The sequence below is a fragment of the Tachysurus fulvidraco genome, chromosome 3 (genome assembly GCF_022655615.1).
Source record: "Tachysurus fulvidraco isolate hzauxx_2018 chromosome 3, HZAU_PFXX_2.0, whole genome shotgun sequence".
Lineage (NCBI taxonomy): Eukaryota > Metazoa > Chordata > Actinopteri > Siluriformes > Bagridae > Tachysurus > Tachysurus fulvidraco.
Genome location: NC_062520.1, coordinates 14,395,346 through 14,416,902, shown reverse-complemented (window position 1 = coordinate 14,416,902; position 21,557 = coordinate 14,395,346). Strand labels below are relative to the sequence as shown.

General features: G+C 39.6%; 1 protein-coding gene across 1 annotated transcript; it reads left to right on the top strand.

Moving 5' to 3' along the window:
* Nucleotides 1-1,211: 1,211 nt before the first annotated feature.
* Nucleotides 1,212-21,246, top strand: tgfb2 (transforming growth factor, beta 2). Its single transcript, XM_027149437.2, has 7 exons — nucleotides 1,212-2,491; nucleotides 12,865-13,028; nucleotides 14,930-15,062; nucleotides 15,972-16,082; nucleotides 16,397-16,532; nucleotides 16,656-16,809; nucleotides 18,959-21,246. Exons 1-7 carry the CDS (start codon nucleotides 2,146-2,148, stop codon nucleotides 19,115-19,117), a joined length of 1,203 nt encoding a protein of 400 aa, XP_027005238.1. The 5' UTR covers nucleotides 1,212-2,145; the 3' UTR covers nucleotides 19,118-21,246.
* The last annotated feature ends 311 nt before the right edge of the window (nucleotides 21,247-21,557 follow it).

Genomic DNA, 21,557 nt, shown 5'->3' with positions numbered 1-21,557 from the left:
CTCCTGCTTGCTATACTGGGCTGAATAAGAGTGTGTCTGAATTCCGGAGACTCACCTGTGGGGGAGATAAGGTTTGAAAAATAGCAGGTGGCTGAATGAGTGCACTTTGTGCCTTTCCTGACACAATTTATAATATGGAAAAGCTCTCAGCACACTTGCACACAATTAAAGACTTCTATCTGCTCCACATCTGTCAGTGTTAGTACTGATTTAGTGACCACATCTGGTTCACACAGGTGGCTGGTCTGGCAGAACACTTCTGACAGCCTGTCATAGCTGACCAATTGTTGGGATTTGGGTTAGGAGGGGGTATTCTGGCAAAAGATGAGAAAAAAAAAGGAATTCCCTGAAAGTGTAAATCAGACAGGTGGTGTGTGTGTGTATGAAAGCATGGAAGAGCAAAGGATTACATTAAACTTCTTAAATGTAGTGTCTCAGCAACACTACCTTTCATACCCAAAATATCTCTAACACATTTACATTTCTACATTTGGCTGATGCTTACATTTCTACTTTCATTCTGAAACGAATTACTAGTCCTTGTCTCACGGTACTGAGGAATGCAAACAATGTTCCTGTAAAAATAAGGACTTTTTCAAAATGTGCATTTATTGTAGCACCGAATGTACTGTATGTAGTGCATTGAGACAGGATACGATCAGAGCGCCTAAAGCCTCATTCAAGCACCCATTAGTGGCTCTCTGGACATTTTCAGATCTCTACTCAATCCCTGAGAGATCACACCAATGAAGTAGTCAAACAATGTTAATCTGGTCAAAGATTAACAAGAGCCCTTTCTGGTGTATTCTAATTCTTTCTGGTGTGTTCTATGGTGGCAGCTGTTAAAGCTGTCATATAAATTTAATCAGTGTTATAAAATGGTTAGAAAATCAACTGTGCCATAAATAATGGAAATGTGATTGTTTCATTGGTGAAGATTGAGCAATAATTTGGAAGGTTGTGAATTCAAATCTTGCCAGAGAACCTCTGTTGGGCAATCAAGTAAGTCTCTTAGTCCTTTACAAGTGAGAAATGATACGACGTAAGTCATTTGGGAGAGAAGTCCCTGCCAGAAAAATACATAAATGAATGAATAGTCATAAATTGCATTAGAGAGGAAAAAAATATGCAAAGACTGTGAATGGCCAAATGAAGTGTAAGGAAATATAAATAAAGTGCATTTAGTGAACTTTAACCAGTCGGCATTAGGACCTAGTGGATGTAGGTTTTTTCTGTCTTTTTGAACCTTGTCAACACGCGCTGAAATATGGATAATGAGTGGCCGTGAACGCGTAGGTTGGAGTCTAGTTTTCTCGATCTGAAGGCGATCACCACAATCTTGGTGTGAAAGAGCACGAAAGCACGTGGTGAGGTGCATCCCCTTTATAAAGCTCACTTTCTGTCCATGCAGCCGCCAGGAGATGGTGCGCGCTGGCACGCGGCACTGGCGTTTTCCACAAGAGGGGATGGAGAAGCGCACTAACGCTCTTTCTGTCGCGCCGAAGGGAAAATAACTTCTTTGCTCTGTTCGTTCCGTTCTTGTCTCTCAGCCTCTCTCTCACCCTCCGGACGTGTTCGCGCTCGCTGCATTGTTAAGTTTTCTCAGCGACAGATTAGAACGCGCGCGCTCGGATCATATACGACTGGACAGGCGGTGGAGATGCGCGGCGGCGCACGAGCGGATCGTGCCGAGTTTTAAAGCGCACCGCGTGAGGCGCGCTCACGGTTTTCACAGCAGGGTTTTGGGGAGCTTGGATGCGGTGGAGGTGCGCTGACCCGCATATCCTCGCAGAATTAAACTTCAGATGGCCGTGACTCTGACTCTTGGGCTTGCGGTGTGATCATATATGTGATCTGTTCTCCGTTTCTAGGATTTTTTTTTTCAAGCCATTTAAAAGCTTCTCGGTGCTGTCAGGCCAAATGGATATCCAGACACAAAGACCTATAACTAATGACCTTAGTATATCTTAAACTTTTCTCGTCAAACTTTTTTTCTAAAGGTGATCTGATGATAGGCTTCAAAATGCATTTATCGTCTCATTTGCTTTAATACGTGTGCTTAATTCAGCAAACACAAACTTTATTATAGCTCGAAAACTACTTCTTTTGAAAACTGTGGAGGAACACATCCATCATCCCCCGAAAATGAACCTCTTCGTAGTGAGTCTTCTTCTGAGCCTGGACCTAGTGGCCGTGGCGCTCGGCTTGTCCACGTGCAGCACCTTAGACATGGACCAGTTCATGAAGAAGCGCATCGAGGCGATACGCGGTCAGATCCTAAGCAAGCTGAAACTCAGTAAGCCGCCAGAGGAGTTCCCGGAGCCTGAAGACGTGTCCCGGGACATCATCGCCATCTACAACAGCACCCGGGACCTGCTTCAGGAGAAGGCCAACGAGCGCGCCGCCACCTGCGAGCGCCAGCGCAGCGAGGAGGAGTATTACGCCAAGGAGGTGCACAAAATCGACATGCAGCCTTTCTACCCCTCTGAGAGTGAGTGATACACCATGACATACCTGTTACAAAATGTGTTTCTATTCCACAGCAAGAGCCACTCATTGTGTGTTTGTGTATTTTTCAATTGTTTATTGAGCAATTAGACCCAAATGGTCACTTAGTAATCCAATTATTTTTATTTATGAATATACGTATAAACACATTTTTTATACAACTTTATAAATGATGGGTGGAATAACTTCACACTCAGTAAGCAGTACACATAGCATTTTAACCAGCTATTGCCTCAGTTACACTGGGGGCCTTCAGTGGCATCCAATCTGATTTGAAAAATGCATGCAGTAATCTTTTGGCAACAATGAAATTAAATTAAGTCCAATCCCAAACTGCTTCTTACTCCTTACAGAAATGTATGACATATTCAGAGCACTTCTCAGCTGTATGTTTTTCTAGATAGATGACTTCTTTAAGCTGCCTTGAAAGCACTCAAGTTTCTGCAGAACGTTTCTGGTTTCTACACACACAGATGAAATGCCAACACATGGACATGCTTCCATGTATTGAGTGAAAAACAAAGTAAAAAGAGAAAGAGAGAATGCATGTATAGTCTGTGTGTTCCTTATAATCCCCAGCATGAAGCCACTTTCATGTGCTGGATTACTTAAACCTTTTTACACAAGCCATTTCCACAATAATGTTTCAGTAAACAGGCCTACAAATGTTTATTAGGACCCCCCTATTCTGCTAGAATAATACACCACTATGCACCTACACAGGCCTACTGTGCATGTTGGTGATTGCAAAGTCATGGCTGTATAAGAAAAATAATAATATTCAATGGACTTATTGTGCCATTAATTCTGAAATGTTTTTTCTCCTCACAGATCAAATGTGAGCCTATACGTAGCACAGAGGCTAAAATATAATTACGAGATTTTTATATTCCCCAAGGTATAGTTTGCATTAAATATTATTCTTGGCCCCTTCTGTCGTACAAATACCCTAAATATGAATAGATCTGGCTTAGTGCCAGCCTCAGTCTGGAAGGCATTTATGGGGTATAAATAATACTGTGTCAACACACAGAGAAGAGAGGCAGGTTATTTTAGAAATCATCCGTTATTAATCTCCACTTCTGAGACTGCTGATATGGGTGAGTTGACTGAAGCTTGCCCAAATGCACAGGGTTATCAGCCTAATTTGGTTGGGCACCAGGAAGTCCACACAGGCAGCACTGCGGGGCACAGCGGTACTGGAAGCCACACAAAAATGCAGAGATCGGGGAGGGAGGGAGACCAAAAAAGAGAGTGCTAGCAAGGGGTGAGCTATGAGAGGGACACAGCAGGCAAAACCCATGAAACACTCCTGGAGTGCAGTAGAGGTAGCGTGCATATATGCTGCTCTGTGCCACATGCTCCATGGAAAATTCCAGCCGGAGACCCGCTGTTGCTGGGGTGTGGAGTGTGCTAGTCACCAGAGAGGCTTTCCCTTTCCTACACCCCTCTCCCCCTTTACACGCTGTCCAGAGTCTCTCAGGCATCTCTGCCTCACACATGGCCCTCTCTCCACTTCATATATATCCTTTCTAATCTGACATACACATTTATATATCATAAATACTTTCTATTCAGTTGGTGTGTTAGAAATTTTCAAAAACATCTCTAACTTTTGAAACGAAATATTTCCAAAAGCAGCTATTTTTATGCTGAGTATTTTATTAGGCAGACTCAGCAGGACTCTTTTCCCAGCATTCGGAATATTTGCCTTATTAGTAAGCACTCTGTGGCTGTATCAGCAGTTCTAAATGTACTTGATGTCTCTTACAGGCTCCAGGATTTGATACATGGTTTATTTCTCCCCATATTTTGGACACAACATGTCTAAAAGGTGAGGTATTCACATAGAAACATTAGTGTCCCAAAGGAGCATCGAATAAATCTAATATAGCATACAATTGGTCAGTTTTGTTTTCCCTACACATATGCTGAGCTATTAAATATCCATGCATGCATAAACTTGTGGCTAAGTGGAGATGAATACAAGCTTTCCACTGTGTGCATACATGGAATTAGGGCTCAGAAATGTTGCAGTTGCAGTCATTTTTATAGGGATGTCAGTATGTGCAATTTACTATCCTGTGCATGGGTAAGTTGTTTGATGGGTGTTGCAGAGTGGACTCGATTTCATAGATTACACGTGATCTGTTATAGACTGGGAATGTAGATAAATGGGACCATTTGTAAAGAGTGTAATTTGTTTTAATAAAGAGACAAAAGTGGGCTCTTAAACGCATTGCGAGCTAACAGGAGGATCTCTAAGTGGGATGTCAAATATTTACAAAAATATTGTACTTGTACCAGTTAATAGTCACAAAGCACTCACATATTTTGTGGTTGTGCTAAGTGGTATCCAATTTATTCAAAGCCTAAATTTGAGTGGTTGTTAAAATCATTTTAATAGAGGTTTAAGTTCAGCTATTGGCATAGTAAAACGAAATCTTAAGGCTCCTATTGTAGGCCCAGGTCTACCAAATCGATTTAATTAGATTTTATTCACTGTTGTTTTGAATTATGCTCCATTTTCATATTATAGTAATAACCATTTCCTGCATTCTACATGTTTTTAGTTGTCTAAATCTATGCAAATAATTGTGCGTTTCAGTACAAACATAATGATTAAAGCTATATGTTGGAGAGTACAATGATCAGTCAGGATCTATAAAGATTAATTCCTCTAGTTGAACAACCTTATTACCTGCTTAACACAAGCACACATCATAATTGTTATAGATCATTTAAGCAACCAAACTATGAACATATTTCAGTAAAGACAAGAAGTGTGTCTTGTACTGGTCGTATCAAACATAAAGAGAATAGCTGTAACAGCAGTTACTGTAGTGAACTGTATGGAGTGTTTGAATGTATTTTACTTGTGTCATGTAGATCATATAGATTTACATAGGAGTCAATTGTATGTATGAATATATGAAAGTTATGTGTCGTAAGTGACATATCTGACCATCTAAAACAGCACATCTCCACATCACCATTTGTAAGGCCATGTAACCAAACTAATCTATCTTTAGTGCATTGTCTTTAAAGACATCCAGTCATCTTAGACCTGGATTATAATTCTACATTTGCGTATTTGTGAATTTGTGAGCACCGCAAAGTGGACAGCCGCATAGGTGACTGCTTTCATACTTTTAGACAGAACGTGAACATGAACACTATTGGAGCAATAAAAAACTATTTTGGAATTTTGCATTTCAATTTTGCTAAAAGAATGGACAGAGTAAGCCAACTAACAGTATGTGCTTCTGGCTTCAAAGTTACTGTACTGATACTGTACTAAAGTTGACTTTCTGATGTCAACCCCATTGAACATCTTTGGGATAAACTGGAAACCAACTGCAGTCCAATCCTCCTCAGCTGATGTCTATTGTGGCTGAAAGGAGAAATCACCAAAGCCATGCTCCAAATGTGCATATACTTCCTGGAAGAATAGAGATTGTTATAACAGAAAAGTGGACTAAATCTGAAAGGATTCATGGGTGTGATGGTCAGTTGTCACCAAACATTTGGCCACCAAACAGCAATATTATTCTAAACATCTGGAATAAATCCTCCAGGACTTCCTATGTTGATGTTTCAGGCTACACATTAAAACATACATCAATGCCTCAACCAATCCCCACTGATATGTAGGCACTACAGATCATATTCATAATCCAAATCTGTGCATCATAATACAAATAAGATACAACACAGTATAAATAAGCAAGCATAAGTATAAATAAGCCGTTAGGGCATTATTGGACACCATAAAAGTCTCAGTTTGTTTTTATGGCAGTGTTCATACAGCTAAAATACACTTTTCTCCCTACCCATGAACTTTGAGAGAAACATTCATCTGTCTAAATTTCCCTGGTCTGAACTGTGCATTAAACTTTAATTATCACTTAGCACTTAGTGGAAGAATTAGTCATCTTGGAAAACTTAAGTGTCCTGTCACTCTGGGCCAAGATGGACATACTGTAAGAGTTTTGACAAATCTTTAGGTATATAAACTGTATTTAAAGGGTGACATTTTTATTTACCCATTGGGCTGTTGTCATAGTATCTTTTATCAATAACCAGACCAGATTTTAAAATATTTATGAATACATATTGTACTGTTCAAAACTTGTATTCTATGTGTTCAGTGATAACTATGTATGCATGCTAGCATTAGAAGAAAAAGCAGCTCAAAAGAGGCTGAGGGAGAGAGTGAGAAGTTGAAGTGTGTCAGTGTTTTTGCAGCTTAGCGAAAAGCCTAGTGCGTGTGCATGACAGATTATGTTTAGTGACTGCAAGAGAACACTCGAGCCCCTCTTCCCTCCTGCACTGTAAATAAACACTGTGGTGTGGAGGGGCTCTCCCAAAATCAACCCAGCACACAGAGCCATGCAGAGACCTCCACACCCCTGCACAAGAGTGTGCAAGGGGAAGCCTTCGCTGCTGTGCAACCCATCTGTGTGATATCAGTGGAAACAAATAGAGTTTGATCTCCAGCAACCCGCAAGGAGTGAACATGCATGTGATAACACTTTATTAACACACGCCTGGAGAGCATAATCGAGGAGATGTGTAGCTAGCAAAGGCATTCAGTCTGTGGTTCTGTGCTTTGTAAGCTGCTGCTCTTCTTCTAGGAGTAATACGTTGCACATTGAAATCCGTGACACCAAGCTGATCTCTCAGCCTCTTTTCTGTAGCTTTCTGTTTTGATTGTGTGGGCGTAGGTGTGTTTGTGTTTGCGTGTTCGATCTGACGTCAGAATTTAAATTTCATGCCAAATCTGTACAATTTTTAAGTATCAGATTAACCCAATATTTTTTTTTACTAGATACATTTATAGATTTAGAGCATCCAGATTCTAAATAGGAAATCTTTCTTCCACTCAATGAGGGTAAGAAATTAGTCTATGGGCACACTGTGCATGGTGGAGTTGTGAAAAGAGGGGCTCAGTAAACTTACGCAAGACCTGGATGCGATGCCGCTTTTCCAGCGGCCAAACTCAATTGCGTAACTTTGGGAGAGAGTATAGAGCGAGAGAGAAAGAAAGAAAGAAAGAAAGAAAGAAAGAAAGAAAGGAAGAAAGGAAGAAAGGGGGAGGGAGAACGAGCGTAAAAGAATAACAACTTTTCCTCCAACACTTTCATACTGTTTACAGCAAGAGCACAGGTCCTGCGTAATATGATATTCTAACACAAGTAAATCCTAGTGTGGGAAAGAGATCTGGAGCCTATTTATCTCTCATGGGGCTGTAGGAGTGAGGGATGCACTGGAAAGGCGTGTGGAGTATTGCAGAAGATTAATTAAGTCAAACGTTGAGGAGGCGATGTGTGCGAGAGAATCTGCCAACTGTCATTCCCATTATTGTTTATCTGTATTGTGATTTCACAGTTCTGCAAATGGCAGTAGAGTGTGCAGGATGCGACACTGTAAGAACTGTTTTTCCAGCAATGTTTCTTCGCAAATGATCTGTGACACCATGGCAACAACGCAGTAATTCTGAAATTTGATAAAGGAACAAGCTTTTGTCTATCTGGGCTGGTTTTAGCAGAGTCATTGAGAATCTCTTCATTGCAGTTGCTTGTTTTCTGGTTGCCATACAACAGTTGAAGGGAAGCCTGTACAGATTGCCAGCAGGACAACAGCCCTTTCCAAATCAACTATCTCTTACCTCCTCTCCCCATTGTTATTGTGTGTGTGTGTGTGTGTGTGTGTGTGTGTGTGTGTGTGTGTGTGTGTGTGTGTGTGTGTGTGTGTGTGTGTGTGTGTGTGTTGATTGGGCTGTTGCTGGGAAGGAACCGTGAACAGACTGACAGGAGTTTATGCATGGGTCTTCAATGCTTTGGATATTTTTAGTTCCCAGGGATTATGTGCAGAGTTGTTTTCAATTTGCTATTGGCAGGTGAGTGACTGGGCGGAGGCATCCGCATGAAATGGCACAGGCAGGAGCGCTCTTCTGTCTCAAATTCTCTTTCAATCTGTCTCTGTATCTCCACCTTTCACTAGTTCCTTCCTTGCTCTAACCATTGCTTCTCATTCTCTCTTCTCCTACTCCCACTCCTCTACTGTTTTCCTGCTCTCTTTGGTAAGACCAAATTGGGTTCCACTTCTCCAGGCCTTGAGTCAACCAGTAGTGTTCTTAGACACGGCAGTCTTGCCACATATCAAAAGGAATGATAGTCTGACCTCAGAGCATTGCTCTACTCTACGTCTTTGTCTCTTCTCTCTTTATTTGATCGGTAATTTCATCCTGTCTTTTTCTCACCATCAAGTGTGAGAAGGAGAGAACAGTGTGTCTTTCTGCAGAGGAAGCAGGGGGAATCCGACAGCATATCTTACAGAAGTGTGAAATGCTCAAAAGTAGGTCAGATACTTTCCCCTCTACTCACCCTGAAACTTTTTAGCCCTGCCATAATTATATTTGTTCAGAGATCTCAATTTCAAGCTGTAAAAAAAAAACTGAATAATGCTTTTCAATATGAACAAACTTTGTTATTCTACTCAGAATTTAAAGATTATTTTACTTTGAATAATTTAATACAATTGAAATAAAACTTAATTTCCTTTTTATGGGTCCTTCCTCAAGAATTTGCTTTTTAAAATAAAACCTATATCTTTTTTACTTTAAAACTTCAAGAGCTTTTGTTGGTATGGTTATGTTTAGGGACAGATTTTGTGCATTTGTACAGCCTGTGTATGTATATGTTAGGCTCTGTATGCGGGTAACTTTATCTTTATCTCATCTCTCCTTTAAACTACCATAAAACTGTATTTTTCCACTGTGCCTTGTATAAAGTGAGTTTGACTGCCTGCTCAGCAACAACAGTTATATATGCACACTGTATACTGGAGAGAATCCATTGCACAGGAAACAAATCTGGGGTCAGCAAACGAGTAAAGGACATTGGGAACGAATTCCTGGCACAGATCTCCTGATCAGTGAGAAGACACACTGGCGCAGATTTGGAACTTGGCTCCAGTGTGCTGGAACAAATGTAATACCCCAAGATGCAAATCCTGGTTAGGGTAAACAGATCTCAGAGCTTCTTTTGTATGCATATTATGTGCAGGGAAGCAAACATTACATCCTCTGTTTGCATGTGTGGATGTGCGTTTCTGTGAGGGTGAATGAGGTGAGGCTTATGTGTGTTGGGTGGTGCAGAGATGTGTTGGCTTAGAGCCTATTGAGCGCAGGCCGAGCAGTGGTGGCTGATTATCAACAGACCAAGAGAGGATCATCTACTGCTGTAGCACAGGCCTTCAGGCCAGGCAGGAAGAGGAGGGAAAGGCATCTGCACGAGTGTTCTCCTTCAGGAAGGAAGTTCTTGCTTGATGGTTTTAAGAGTTCACGTTTCCTCCTGTTACTTTTCACTCAGGAAGCCATTCAGGATCTATTAACCAAATGTTTGTAATGGCCTGAGATGGAGAGGCTTATGAAGGAGAGAATGAAAACAAGGAATGTGCAAAAGCTGAGATTCAGTGTTATAGCATGTGAAAGAAATTTGCATGATGTTTAATGTAGAGTTAGAAGTAATGTAAAGTTAGAAATGGCCTATATATATATATATATATATATATATATATATATATATATAGGCCATTTCTAACTATATATATATATATTCATTCATCTTCAGTAACTGAAGTAACTTTATTCTGGCCAGAGGCACTGTGAATCTGGAGCCTATGGCAGAAACTGTGCGCAGTCCTTTGCACACATATTCATGTTTCTGGGAGGTGGGTGGAGGAATCCATACAGACACAGAGAAAACACTAAGCTGGGGACCTAGGAGCTATGAGATGCATCCAAGCTGTGCTAATTCTCATATATAATATATCTGAATTGAATTTTTGGCTTCTAAAGTAAGTAAGATATCGTAAAATGAATGATTCTGTAAAATTCACGGTTCATGCTTACTGTTAGGCTTTCATATCTTACCAGTAATCTAGTGAATCTATTCCCTACAAGTCTCCCAGTAATATCACCCATTGGACCAAAGAAAACACTTAGTCACTTAGTAAAAACTTAGTCACAGGTTTCTTCAAACTTGTCTGCTGTGACTGCTGGTTTTCATTCTAGCCACATATAAGAATCAACTATAAAGTATACAGGAAGTACTCTTTATAATTGATTGGAGAGCAATCTGAACTAATTAAGTAAGTGGAATCAGGTCCTGCTTGGTTAGAATGAAAACCTGTGGCCTTACCAGTTCGTTGTAGGTTGAGTATCGAAGAGTCCGAACTAAGTGTATAAAGCTGAAAGGAATAAAAGAATAACTTCCTACAACCTTAGCAAGTGTTAGTTGATGAGAACTTCCTCCTGAAATATATCTGAAATCCTTTTCTGAAGCAGGGCAAGGGAGCATTCAGACCACAGTGGCGCCAGTTGTGGTGGATCACATTCATGTCAAATTCATATAAATCAGTGGTAACGTAGTTACTCTCCTCTTTGCTTCTCAACCTCAGTAACTTGGTGGTTTGCTTACTGAGTCAGCCCAAATTCCCAAGCGAATCAGAGTGTGACAGGAAAAACATGGCATATTGGGATTAGAGGTCTCAATATTTCTTAGTATGCCTGCACGTGATGTAATTTTATGTGTAAAGACACAATAGTTTGTGTTCATCGCAGCAGCGTCAGTAGTTCTCAGCTCAAAGTCTCCAGCGCAAAGCTGAACACAGCAGAGTCATTCATAGAGTGCGGATGCTTGGGAGAAGTTTATATAAACTCTGCTCCTTAAGATGGCCTACTGGAGGTTTGAAGTGTGATTTTTTTTTTCTTTTCCTGTTGATGAATGGGAAAGAAGCTAGCAAGCGCTTAGTTAGTCTTGGCCCATATGTCCTCCTGGTCATACACTGAAAAGTTAGTATTGGCAGCCTGTCAGAAGGATCATCTGAGAGAGAGAGAGGGAGAGAGAGAGAGAGAGAGAGAGAGAGAGAGAGAGAGAGAGAGAGCATGAGTTTTGGAAACAGTTTTGTAATGTTAAATGTCAATTGTACATCATTATATTGTCTCCACTATATATATTTTTGCCACACTTCTATACAAAGTAGGCCGAAACTCATAGTTTTACATGTAGTTCCATCATCACACACAGGCACCTATTATCTGATGTTGAAAATCCACGGACAAAGCAGCTACAGTCTACTTCGACCCCATACACACACACACACACACACACACACACACACACACACACACACACACACACACACACACACACACACACACTTCATTCCCATGAAGTAGAAGTTAGTAAATGGGTTTTTCCCTGAAAATCATGATTGAACTCACTGTCATGCTGACTCTAGAAGCAGCTGCTAAGCATTTTTTTACTCGCTGGTTGGACATCCTGCTTGTGTAGGCTCTTTAAACAAACCACCGCAGTTCCTTAATCCTCGGCTTCTGCACACCCTAACAACCATTAATTTAGGACTTCAGGCTGTGTCCCACACCACTGAGCAGGCTAAACTACAGCCTCCACAACTACATAGGTGATTTCTGTCTGTCTGGACATGCCAAGTATACATCGAATATACCTGGTTATGGGTCAATTATTGTAGGGATAGAGGTATGTAAAAACTGTGCCTATAGATGGCTATCATGGTAAGCTGGGCTTGTGAGTTAAGAACTGTAGTTTGTTTGGCATTTGAACGCTTTTACTCATTTGCAAAAAGATGTTCATATTACAGTGTTTGACAGTTCACTGTGCTGTTGCTACATGGTGTACAAGACCCGGTCAAAACACACAGCTGTCACACATGGTTTAGAGTATTATGCAAGTGTTGTTGTACTGCTGGGCTCATACAGGCACCACATCCCCAGCTGTCTCTGATCTATTTACTAAAACATCCATTTTTAAGAATTCTTTATGCTAGAGTGGATCATGACAAATTCATTAGCCTTTGTATTAAAAGAAGAAAAAAAAAACACATTTGCCTTTCCTATCACCAATATATCTGTCAAAATGTGTAATACTGTATCAAGACTTATATCAGTACATCAAAATGTTTAATATCAAGGGTTGTTACTTCCTGATATAAACCTAAATGTTAGTCAGGTACATTGTTTGAGTCAGGCATTTAAGCATCAATTCCAATGTCCTCCAAGTAACCCTTGGTTAAATAACTGATGAGGTGTGTACTACAGGTGCAATCCAGAAGTCTTCTAGAACAGTCTGAATCGTCCAACATATGGCTCTGCTATCAGGTCCGTTCATTTGGCAGCAGCCTCTAATCGCTATTGAAAAAGCTTTGCCAAGAACATACAAAAACAGTGCAGCTGGTGTTAAAGATCTTTGTCCTGTACACATATGACAGTCTTTGATTGTCAGTAAGAGAATCCGCTCTATTTTACAGATTTTATCTCTCCGACCCACTACAATCCCTACTTCAGACGGCTCAGGTTTGACGTCATCCCCATGGAGAAGAACGCCTCGAACCTGGTGAAGGCCGAGCTGAGGATTTTCAGGCTGCAGAACCCAAAGGCCCGTGTGTCTGAGCAGCGCATTGAGCTTTATCAGGTGACCCATATACATAACACAGGTCATTATGAGTGTTCAATATGGAAGACTTGCAGTATTATCTTGAAGACATTATGTGTCCGTACATTACTCTGTTTGTCAATACAAAATTCTAATGTTTACCATTTCAGCACCTTCAATTGAACTGAATCAATTTGCAATATAATGCAATCAGCAAAACCCCAGAAATATATAAAATAATATAACACAAGCCAGGTCACCTTGACTAACCAATTCTACATGCTATCCACATCAGTTCATAAAGATATTAAGTGGTTCTATTTATCAAAATATAAATTTAGGAATAGTCTAATTTAGCAATCATGATCCTGACCAGGCAATTACTAAGGATAAATGAAAATATGCTGTAAATATATCTGAATGTATGTCAACCCGGGGTTTGTTTGTCTGGCATAAAGTAAAAATTCCAGCTCACCACATTATTGGTTCCCCAGCTCAGTGCACACCTCTAAACTCAACTAGATGCCCTTTGATCCTGCTTAGAAAATAATGCATTCATACGGTGTTTGGTTTCATCCATTCTGTACAATCATATATAATCATTTTAGTGGTAGTGGTAGCTCAGTGATTAAGACTCTGCTAATGATCTGTTTGTTAGCAAAGTTGTAATGTTTTATTGAGGCAGAGCCCTTGAAACTTTATCTGTTTATTGTCCTATTTTATGGTGGAATTGTAGCCCGTCACAAATTAGTCATTAATGGTAGTGTTTACAACTATCAAAATCCACACTAAATAAATGACCCACACATAATCCAGTAAACAGCTTTTCTTCACATAGATAGCAGTGATTGTTTACTGTTTTTCCTTTGAATTCTGGAGGGTGATTGAAAATACCAATTTTCTGTCTCTGGCTTCCACTTGGCTCCCCCTCCACACTATGGTGTTTATGCCTAACGGCAGCTATGACAGGTGCAGTAAACACTAGCTAAGCTGGGATTCACTCTCCCTAACACACAGATTATGATGATGTATGTGGTATAGAAGGTGCAGTGGGAGAACATTTTTCAGCCTTAAAATCCTTTCGTGATACAACATAACCCACAGGCTACATACAGGACAGATTTTATAGGACATGATTTAGCCTGTCTTACTCTGGAGGGCTGAAAAAAAAACAAAATAAAAGTTTATGGTTTATTTCAGAATAAACCAGATAAACCTTCCAACTTATTGTCTATAAATAGGAATTTCATTACATCATGACAGGGTACATTTTTTATTTCTTCCTTCACTTTCTATGGTTTTCACAGCATCTTGACAGTGATTTTTACTGTATCACTATCTCCTGTGGTGAAACTAAACTACAGCTTTACAGCTAGACAAGGCCCTAGTTCCTCCTACAGATGCCTGTAGTGTAGCTGTGGGTCTCTAGTGTACACTCTAACCTCTTAGACCCAGCATGAGCCTCATGTCTAACATTTGCCACGGAGGCGAGGCAGGCCGAGTTTCTCAATGTTGCAGACCCAGCAGTGTTTTACACATTAAGGAGTGCATGATCCAACGTAAACACACAGCCATGAAGGACAGAGCAATAACAGCTTGGTCCGGCCAGCATCTGTTTCCGCCAGCACAGCTCCTCCGAGCCTTTTTCCCAGACCTGGCTAATCGATCAGGGAGTCTCCAACGGGAAGGGGCGGAGTAAAGAAGGAGTAGGTGGAGAAGGTGGTGGGATGTAGATGGGGGCAGGGGGCCTTGTCCAGACCCGTGCAGCTGAACTGTTTATAACTTTGGCTTTAACCAGCAGGCAGAGGGCCAATCTGTATTTTGCACTCACTGGGACACTGCAGGAACGAGAAAGGAAAGAAAAATTTGGGAAAGGTTGTAAGGGGTTTGGGAACTGTTAGTTGTGAGCGCTAAACATTTTTTCTGTTTCTTTTTTCTAGATCCTGGGCCATAAAGACCTCGCATCACCCACACAGCGCTATATTGACAGCAAAGTGGTGCGCACTCGTACAGAGGGCGAGTGGCTATCCTTTGACGTAACCGAAGCGGTCAGCGAATGGCTACTTCACAGAGGTAAAGGGAAAAAGTGAGCAACTTTTGTATGTGTGAGTGTCTACTTGCATATCCTTTACCCAAAAACAAATACGACAATTTATTGCCCTTCAATAAGCTGGCTAGCTACGCTTACTCTTTAGTCGTCATATTTAATCAGTTGCGGTTGTGAGGGAGAGCTGTGGTTGTGGTTGAGAACAGAATAGCAACCACATCAATCACGTCTTTTAAGACAGCAAAATATGAAATGAAAACATTTTTATATTGTATGCACGTTAAAGTATTTTTCATAATACACTGATAAAGTATTGTCAATTTTACACTATATAGATTATTGCCATGTTTTCTAGATAGTAAAATATATGGCTAAAATTGGCCTGCAAAATCATACATATATTTAAAGTGTGTAAATAAATAATTAAAATAAGGCATTATATACTGTATAAAACAAAGGGGTAGAACAATGCATATGATGTGTGTTTTAATCATAATTATTTAGTAGTAAAAACAATAAATAGTATTATCAGGATAAAAGAGGAGAAGCCAAATTTGCTGTAGTATACAGTTAGAGAGTAATATATTGGATGAACAATGTGTTGGAAATGTTGCAGAAGTATTTCTGCACAACATTAACCAAACATTCAGCATAAGTAAAGAAAAAAAAAATTCTGAAAATTAAATGAAAGAGATGAGTGAGAGAGCACTAAGTGCACTGGGTGTTAGTCAGCATTGTTGGCAGGATTGTGATGAATGCAGAAGTTGGCTCTGTTTGCATACTGTAGAGGGACTGGTGGCTTTAGCTGTGTCTTCACATGACGGAGAGAAGGAGTGAGTTATCTTAGTCACCCAAATTCTGTGTCAGCTCCAGGGTAAGCTCATCAGCTTCCACTAGGTTATCCGATTTGACTTCTTCCGCATTCCCTCCCTCAGACAGAAACAATGGATTCAAGATCAGTCTGCACTGTCCTTGCTGCACATTTGTGCCATCAAATAATTACATCGTTCCAAACAAGAGTGAGGAGCTGGAGGCCCGCTTTGCAGGTGGGTTGCAGTGTGGGAATGTGTGCATGTGTGAGAAGAGAGGAAATTGAGAAAGTGTGTCATCTTTCTGCAGTTCAACAAGGGATTTTTTTCCTTTAAGTTTTCTTTTTAATCAGTCTGAACAAAGTTGTCCAAGTTTGAAAGAATACATCTGCAGATGCTCTACATATTTGTTTCTATCTCACAGCAGGACACCTAATCTTCTAAATCCACCTAGCTGATTAAAATGTTTGCAGTAATTTCCATATTCACTGAATTAAAAATGTTCTCACTTCCTGGCTTTGCTAATCAGTTTTGGGGATGCTGCTTGACAGGGATTGATGATAGTTTCCGCCGTCACAGTGGCCAGTCTCCACACTTGCTGCTCATGTTGCTCCCATCCTACCGCCTGGAGTCCCAGCACAAGAGCCACAGACAAAAACGAGCCCTGGATGCTGCTTTCTGCTCCAGGTCAGAAGACATATAGTCTCCATTTAGTTCTAGAAAAGAGTGTTTTGTAAACCACAGTGCTTTACCATGTGCCATTATGCATCTGGGTCATCAAATATCCACATACTTGCTTTCAATTGACAGGAATGTTCAGGACAACTGCTGCCTGCGCTCACTATACATTGATTTCAAGAAGGACCTGGGATGGAGATGGATCCATGAGCCAAAAGGTTACAATGCCAACTTCTGTGCTGGAGCATGTCCTTATCTCTGGAGTGCAGACACCCAACACACTAAGGTAAGAATATTTAATGCAATAAAATGTACTCAATACAGGCCAGAAGCTTAGGAGTGGAAAGTTTTAAAAAATATATTACAATTGATTTCATTTGCCAACCAGAACCACAACACAATGTTTTCTCGTCAAGGTGTATTATGCAAAATGCTCTGGCCTTGAGAAACACTTAATATGGCTTCTCCTTTGAGAGTTATTTGAGCACTCAGAGAAAAAATGACTTAAAGTAGATGCACAGCATACCTACCATATCTAAATAAAGGCAGCAGTTTGTCGTTAAAGCTAAAGGAAGTAAAATGCTCAGTTTTATCTTTACATATAAACTTATTTTTATTGCTTTCAAATTTTTGGTCTATAGTGTAACCTTGAAATTAGCTTTGTTATCCTGTTTGTAGCCTTGGATCATATTTCTGAGAAGTCTGATACTATTATAGAATCCATGCAGACTTAATTAATTAATTAATTAAGGAATATCTAGCTCATGTTGATGTAAATCATAATTGTAGCATTGTAGATAACCTAAGTATGTGGCCATTCACGCATCAGAAACAGATCAGATATTCGATATTTCCATGGTACACCATATTCTTAGAATCTTGGCCATTAATTGTTATTGGTGGGTAATTATGCACAAATATGTGCATAAATCGTGTGTTGGATTTTGTCATTGTCATATTTATCAAAAAATAAGAAAAATAGTAGCTCTGTAGTCTTTGAATGACTTTGCACAAGTGATCGGAAGGTCATGAGTTCAAATCCCAGAACCACCAAGCTGCCACTGCAGGAGCCTTAAGTCAGGATCTGAACCCTCAACTGCTCAGCTGCTCAAATAAGATACATGTAAGTTGCCCTGGATAAAGGTGTATGCCAAACATTATAAATATTATATATATAATATGTACTATGTACTTACCGTTCTATATTTACAAGTGGAATGTCTAAGCTCAGGATTCCTTTTTAAAGGGGTAAAATTAATTGGTTTTTAATCCAGTGCAGTACATTTGTGATTACTCTTCAATCCTATAAAAGTTTAAGAGAGTGGACATGGTAAAGATGAATCTTTCCTCTCTTTAATGAGTAATTTTGTGTGTCATGCAATTTGGATAGAGCTCACGTGCACAATTAAGACTTTCGTGTCAGACACTAGAAATATGGACTGAACTCATTTTGCAATTACAGTGTGAACAGAAAATTAAATATGTTTATTGTAAGGGTTTCAATCCCTGCTGATTTGCATCACATGTGTTTTTTTGTTTTGTTTTGTTTTATTTTGTTTAGTTTTCCAATTGCTAACAAGCTTCAGCCAATACTGAAGCAATTTTTCTAAACTTTTCATAATGTTTGCATTACCAATATGAGTCTTGGCCAACCAGTTGATTTCATCTCCAAAACTCGCGCAATCCAACAAAACACTTCAAACATGTCTCAAAACAAGCTTGTTTGACTAATTCGCTGTCTAAAAAAAAAAAAAAACTGTAAATGAAAATATTAGATAAAAAATGCAATACAAACACAAAAAGACGATGTCCATTGTTAAAAGGGCTTTTCAAATAAAACTGAATCTTCTTCTTCTTCTACCGCTTATCCGGGGCCGGGTCACGGGGGCAGCAGTCTAAGCAGGGATTTAAAACTGAATTAAAAATTAATTTAATTGAAAGTTATATTATTTATATTTATTATATTTATTATTAGGTATGCCAGTATTTAAATAAGCAAACAACTGAAATTTATCAAGCATTCAACTCACCTTAACAATGCTGCATATCAGAATTATAACATTGTTGACCTCAAAGGATTGGGGATACAATGTAGGTGGAAAAAGTCAGGTGTAGATTGAACCAACAAATTGAAGTTAATTTGTTGGTTGATTGTATATTGATTGATCTTGCACTAATTTTCAGTAACTCATTTAAAGACACTACTTTACTGTTCATGCTGTGAGCAGCCAAAGGATTCCGAGCAGATGGGGTTTCCACACAGGCCTATGGCCTGAGATTTAATGCATCATGATTTTATTGTGCATACAAAAATTTTAAATTATTATACAAAAGAAGAAATTTTCCTGTGTTGATAACTGTGTCACTAACTGTGTCAACACTACTGAAATACTGTAATATTAATTGATAATAACATTTGTTGTGTTCTCCCTCAGGTCCTTGGTCTATATAACACCATTAATCCAGAAGCATCAGCCTCTCCATGCTGTGTGTCCCAAGACCTGGAACCTCTTACCATCCTTTACTTCATTGGAAAGACCCCCAAAATTGAGCAGCTTTCCAATATGATTGTAAAGTCCTGTAAATGCAGCTAGGAACTGGCTAAAGCTGCATACATACACACACACACACACACACACACACACACACACACACACACAGCACATACACTATAATTTTAATTCAGTCACGAACTGTCTCATTCACACAGGTATAGAAATTGCTGTGCAGGCCGGGAACAAAAATGTACATTTCCTTCAACCAGCATATGTATTTGTTCAAATTGAGCACACAAAGGCGCACATGCAGAGTTTGCACTTAAGTGTGCGCATACATGTTTGTGTGTGTATGTGTGCTGGGGGGAAAATGGCCCTTTTAGTACATCTCATCTCACACACTCATCACACCAGGACGTGAGTATGGTAAACACTGGAAGTACATGATTAAGTGTCTACATGTGAAGTAGTAGAAAAGAGAATCCCTCATTTCAGCAAACAGTTAGAGCAAACCCTGTCACTTTCTTTCCTTTCTTTACCTACACACCCCTCAAAACCTTAGTAACATTTGTTTTTTGTTATTTTTAAAGCTGGTTTTGATTCTTGGAAATAGTTGAAGACTTTACTTATTTAATGTCAGTGGGGCCTGTTAGTGACTTTCCTGGCTAAGACATGACAAGAGGAACGGGAAAGGGAAAGGTGAAGAGATTTTGTGATATGGAAAGACACCAAGGGACTGAAAATAGTTTTGCTAAATTCCGTTGCAGATGAACAAGAGTTGAACAAGATACTTCCAAAAAAACAAGCATGTGAATGACTGGAAGAGTTCGAAACGCAGCAGGTGTGAAGTCTGCCTCATGATATGCCCAGAGTTAAGGAATCTGCTATAAAAGGAGGATTTTTGAACTTGGAAAGTGTAGGGTCTGTGACGCTGTGAATCATGCAGTTAAAACAAAAAGATTGTTTTTCTTGTTATCATTTGTAATGCGAGTGATCATGATTACACACTACATAACACATTATATACTACAGAACATCTGTCATGATTACAAAAAAAAAAAAAACATTCACGCACATGCACTCCCACACGTTTATCCTAAAAGGCAGTTTTTTTACAAGGCATAAAAGAACATAAAAGTGTTTACTTTAGGAACTTATAATAAAGGAACTTAAGAGGTCCTATAAAACCAATCTTGCTCATCAGGTACAGTCATGTCAACATCCTACAAAGTAATGAGTTGAGAATAGGTTTATGGTAGGTGACAATGTATGTCATGTGGAAGGCTTGGAAAGGAGATTGTGTCAGTAAAGTCATAGGAAGGACAGGACAACAGCAGAGGGATATTTGCCAAGTGATTAGAGGCATGTAGAGCAGATGTCTGACAATGTATCTGTGGCTGGCTATGGTAATGAGAGTCAGTAAAAGCCTGGCACTTCCAGCTTATCAAGTTACAACATGTGGCATAACTGGGGCCAGGCCAGCCTCACAAGCGTACTTGAGTAGCCATGGATGGATATGTGCCATTGAGAAACTTTGTGTTGCACTCAGATCTGAGAGCAAAGCCCCTCCTTTGTTTATTTTTCCCGTTCCAAGGAACCAAGATCCTTTGATACAAAGAATTGCACTGACTGTATTTTATTACCTTTTTTTATTTGTAACTTGTTTGTTGGATTTTTACTTGTAGTTCATGCCCCAAACCTCATCCATAACATATTGCAAGTGTTAATGACATGAATAACTTCAGTAAAGAAATTTGGCCAGGCAAAAAGGAAACAGCTCAGATGAGTGTAGAATGATCTTTTCAACATTATATAATATGTAGGTGACAGTATACAACACCCATAACCCCAGGCTCCTCATAGTGCTAGTGGACACAGGAAGTGGAAAGAAGCACAACCATTGTCACATTAGAACAGGGGTTTCTTTATTCCGTCCTCCATCACCTCTCGCCAAACCACATTTGTTGTTCTTTTTCCATTTCTGATCATGTTAAGCCATGTAAGAGAGAACTGTGTGACTCTGACTTCCTGGTTCTGATGTGATCTAGAATAGAGTGTGGCACGGCCAAGGGTTTTCGAGGACCATATCAGTGACCTCTGCGTTAGACCTGTATATTGTTATTGTTGTTTATGATGATGTTGATCTTGTTGACCCACTATGATGTATTGTAACACATTATTGTTGTGATGCTCTAGTGGTAAATAAATTATTTAAGTAACAAGGGAAACGACGTGTGTCTACCTGTCTTCCTTTGGGATACTGTATGGCTACTGTTTAGAATAAAAAACAAGGGTTAACACAAAACAGTTTGCCTTAATTTCATTACAACTGCGTGCACTAAACTGGAAGCATGAATATGAGATTTCAAAGTGAAGTTAAACTTTACAACTTTTATTTCCAGGTAAATTGTCAGTATACACATTGTCTGTATATACTGTACAACAAAATAATATTTCATGTATTCTTAAGTTTATACCCAGTTCTCACTAATAATTTGTACCTAAGACCTACTGTTGTAATCATAAAAACTGTCCTGTG

Coding starts and splice junctions, on each gene's coding strand:
- tgfb2 (XM_027149437.2), top strand. CDS start 2,146: ATGAACCTCTTCGTAGTGAGTCTTCTTCTGAGCCTGGACCTAGTGGCC. Junction 13,029..14,929: donor AGCGCATTGAGCTTTATCAG/GTGACCCATATA, acceptor TCTTTTTTCTAG/ATCCTGGGCCATAAAGACCT. Junction 16,083..16,396: donor GCTGGAGGCCCGCTTTGCAG/GTGGGTTGCAGT, acceptor GCTGCTTGACAG/GGATTGATGATAGTTTCCGC.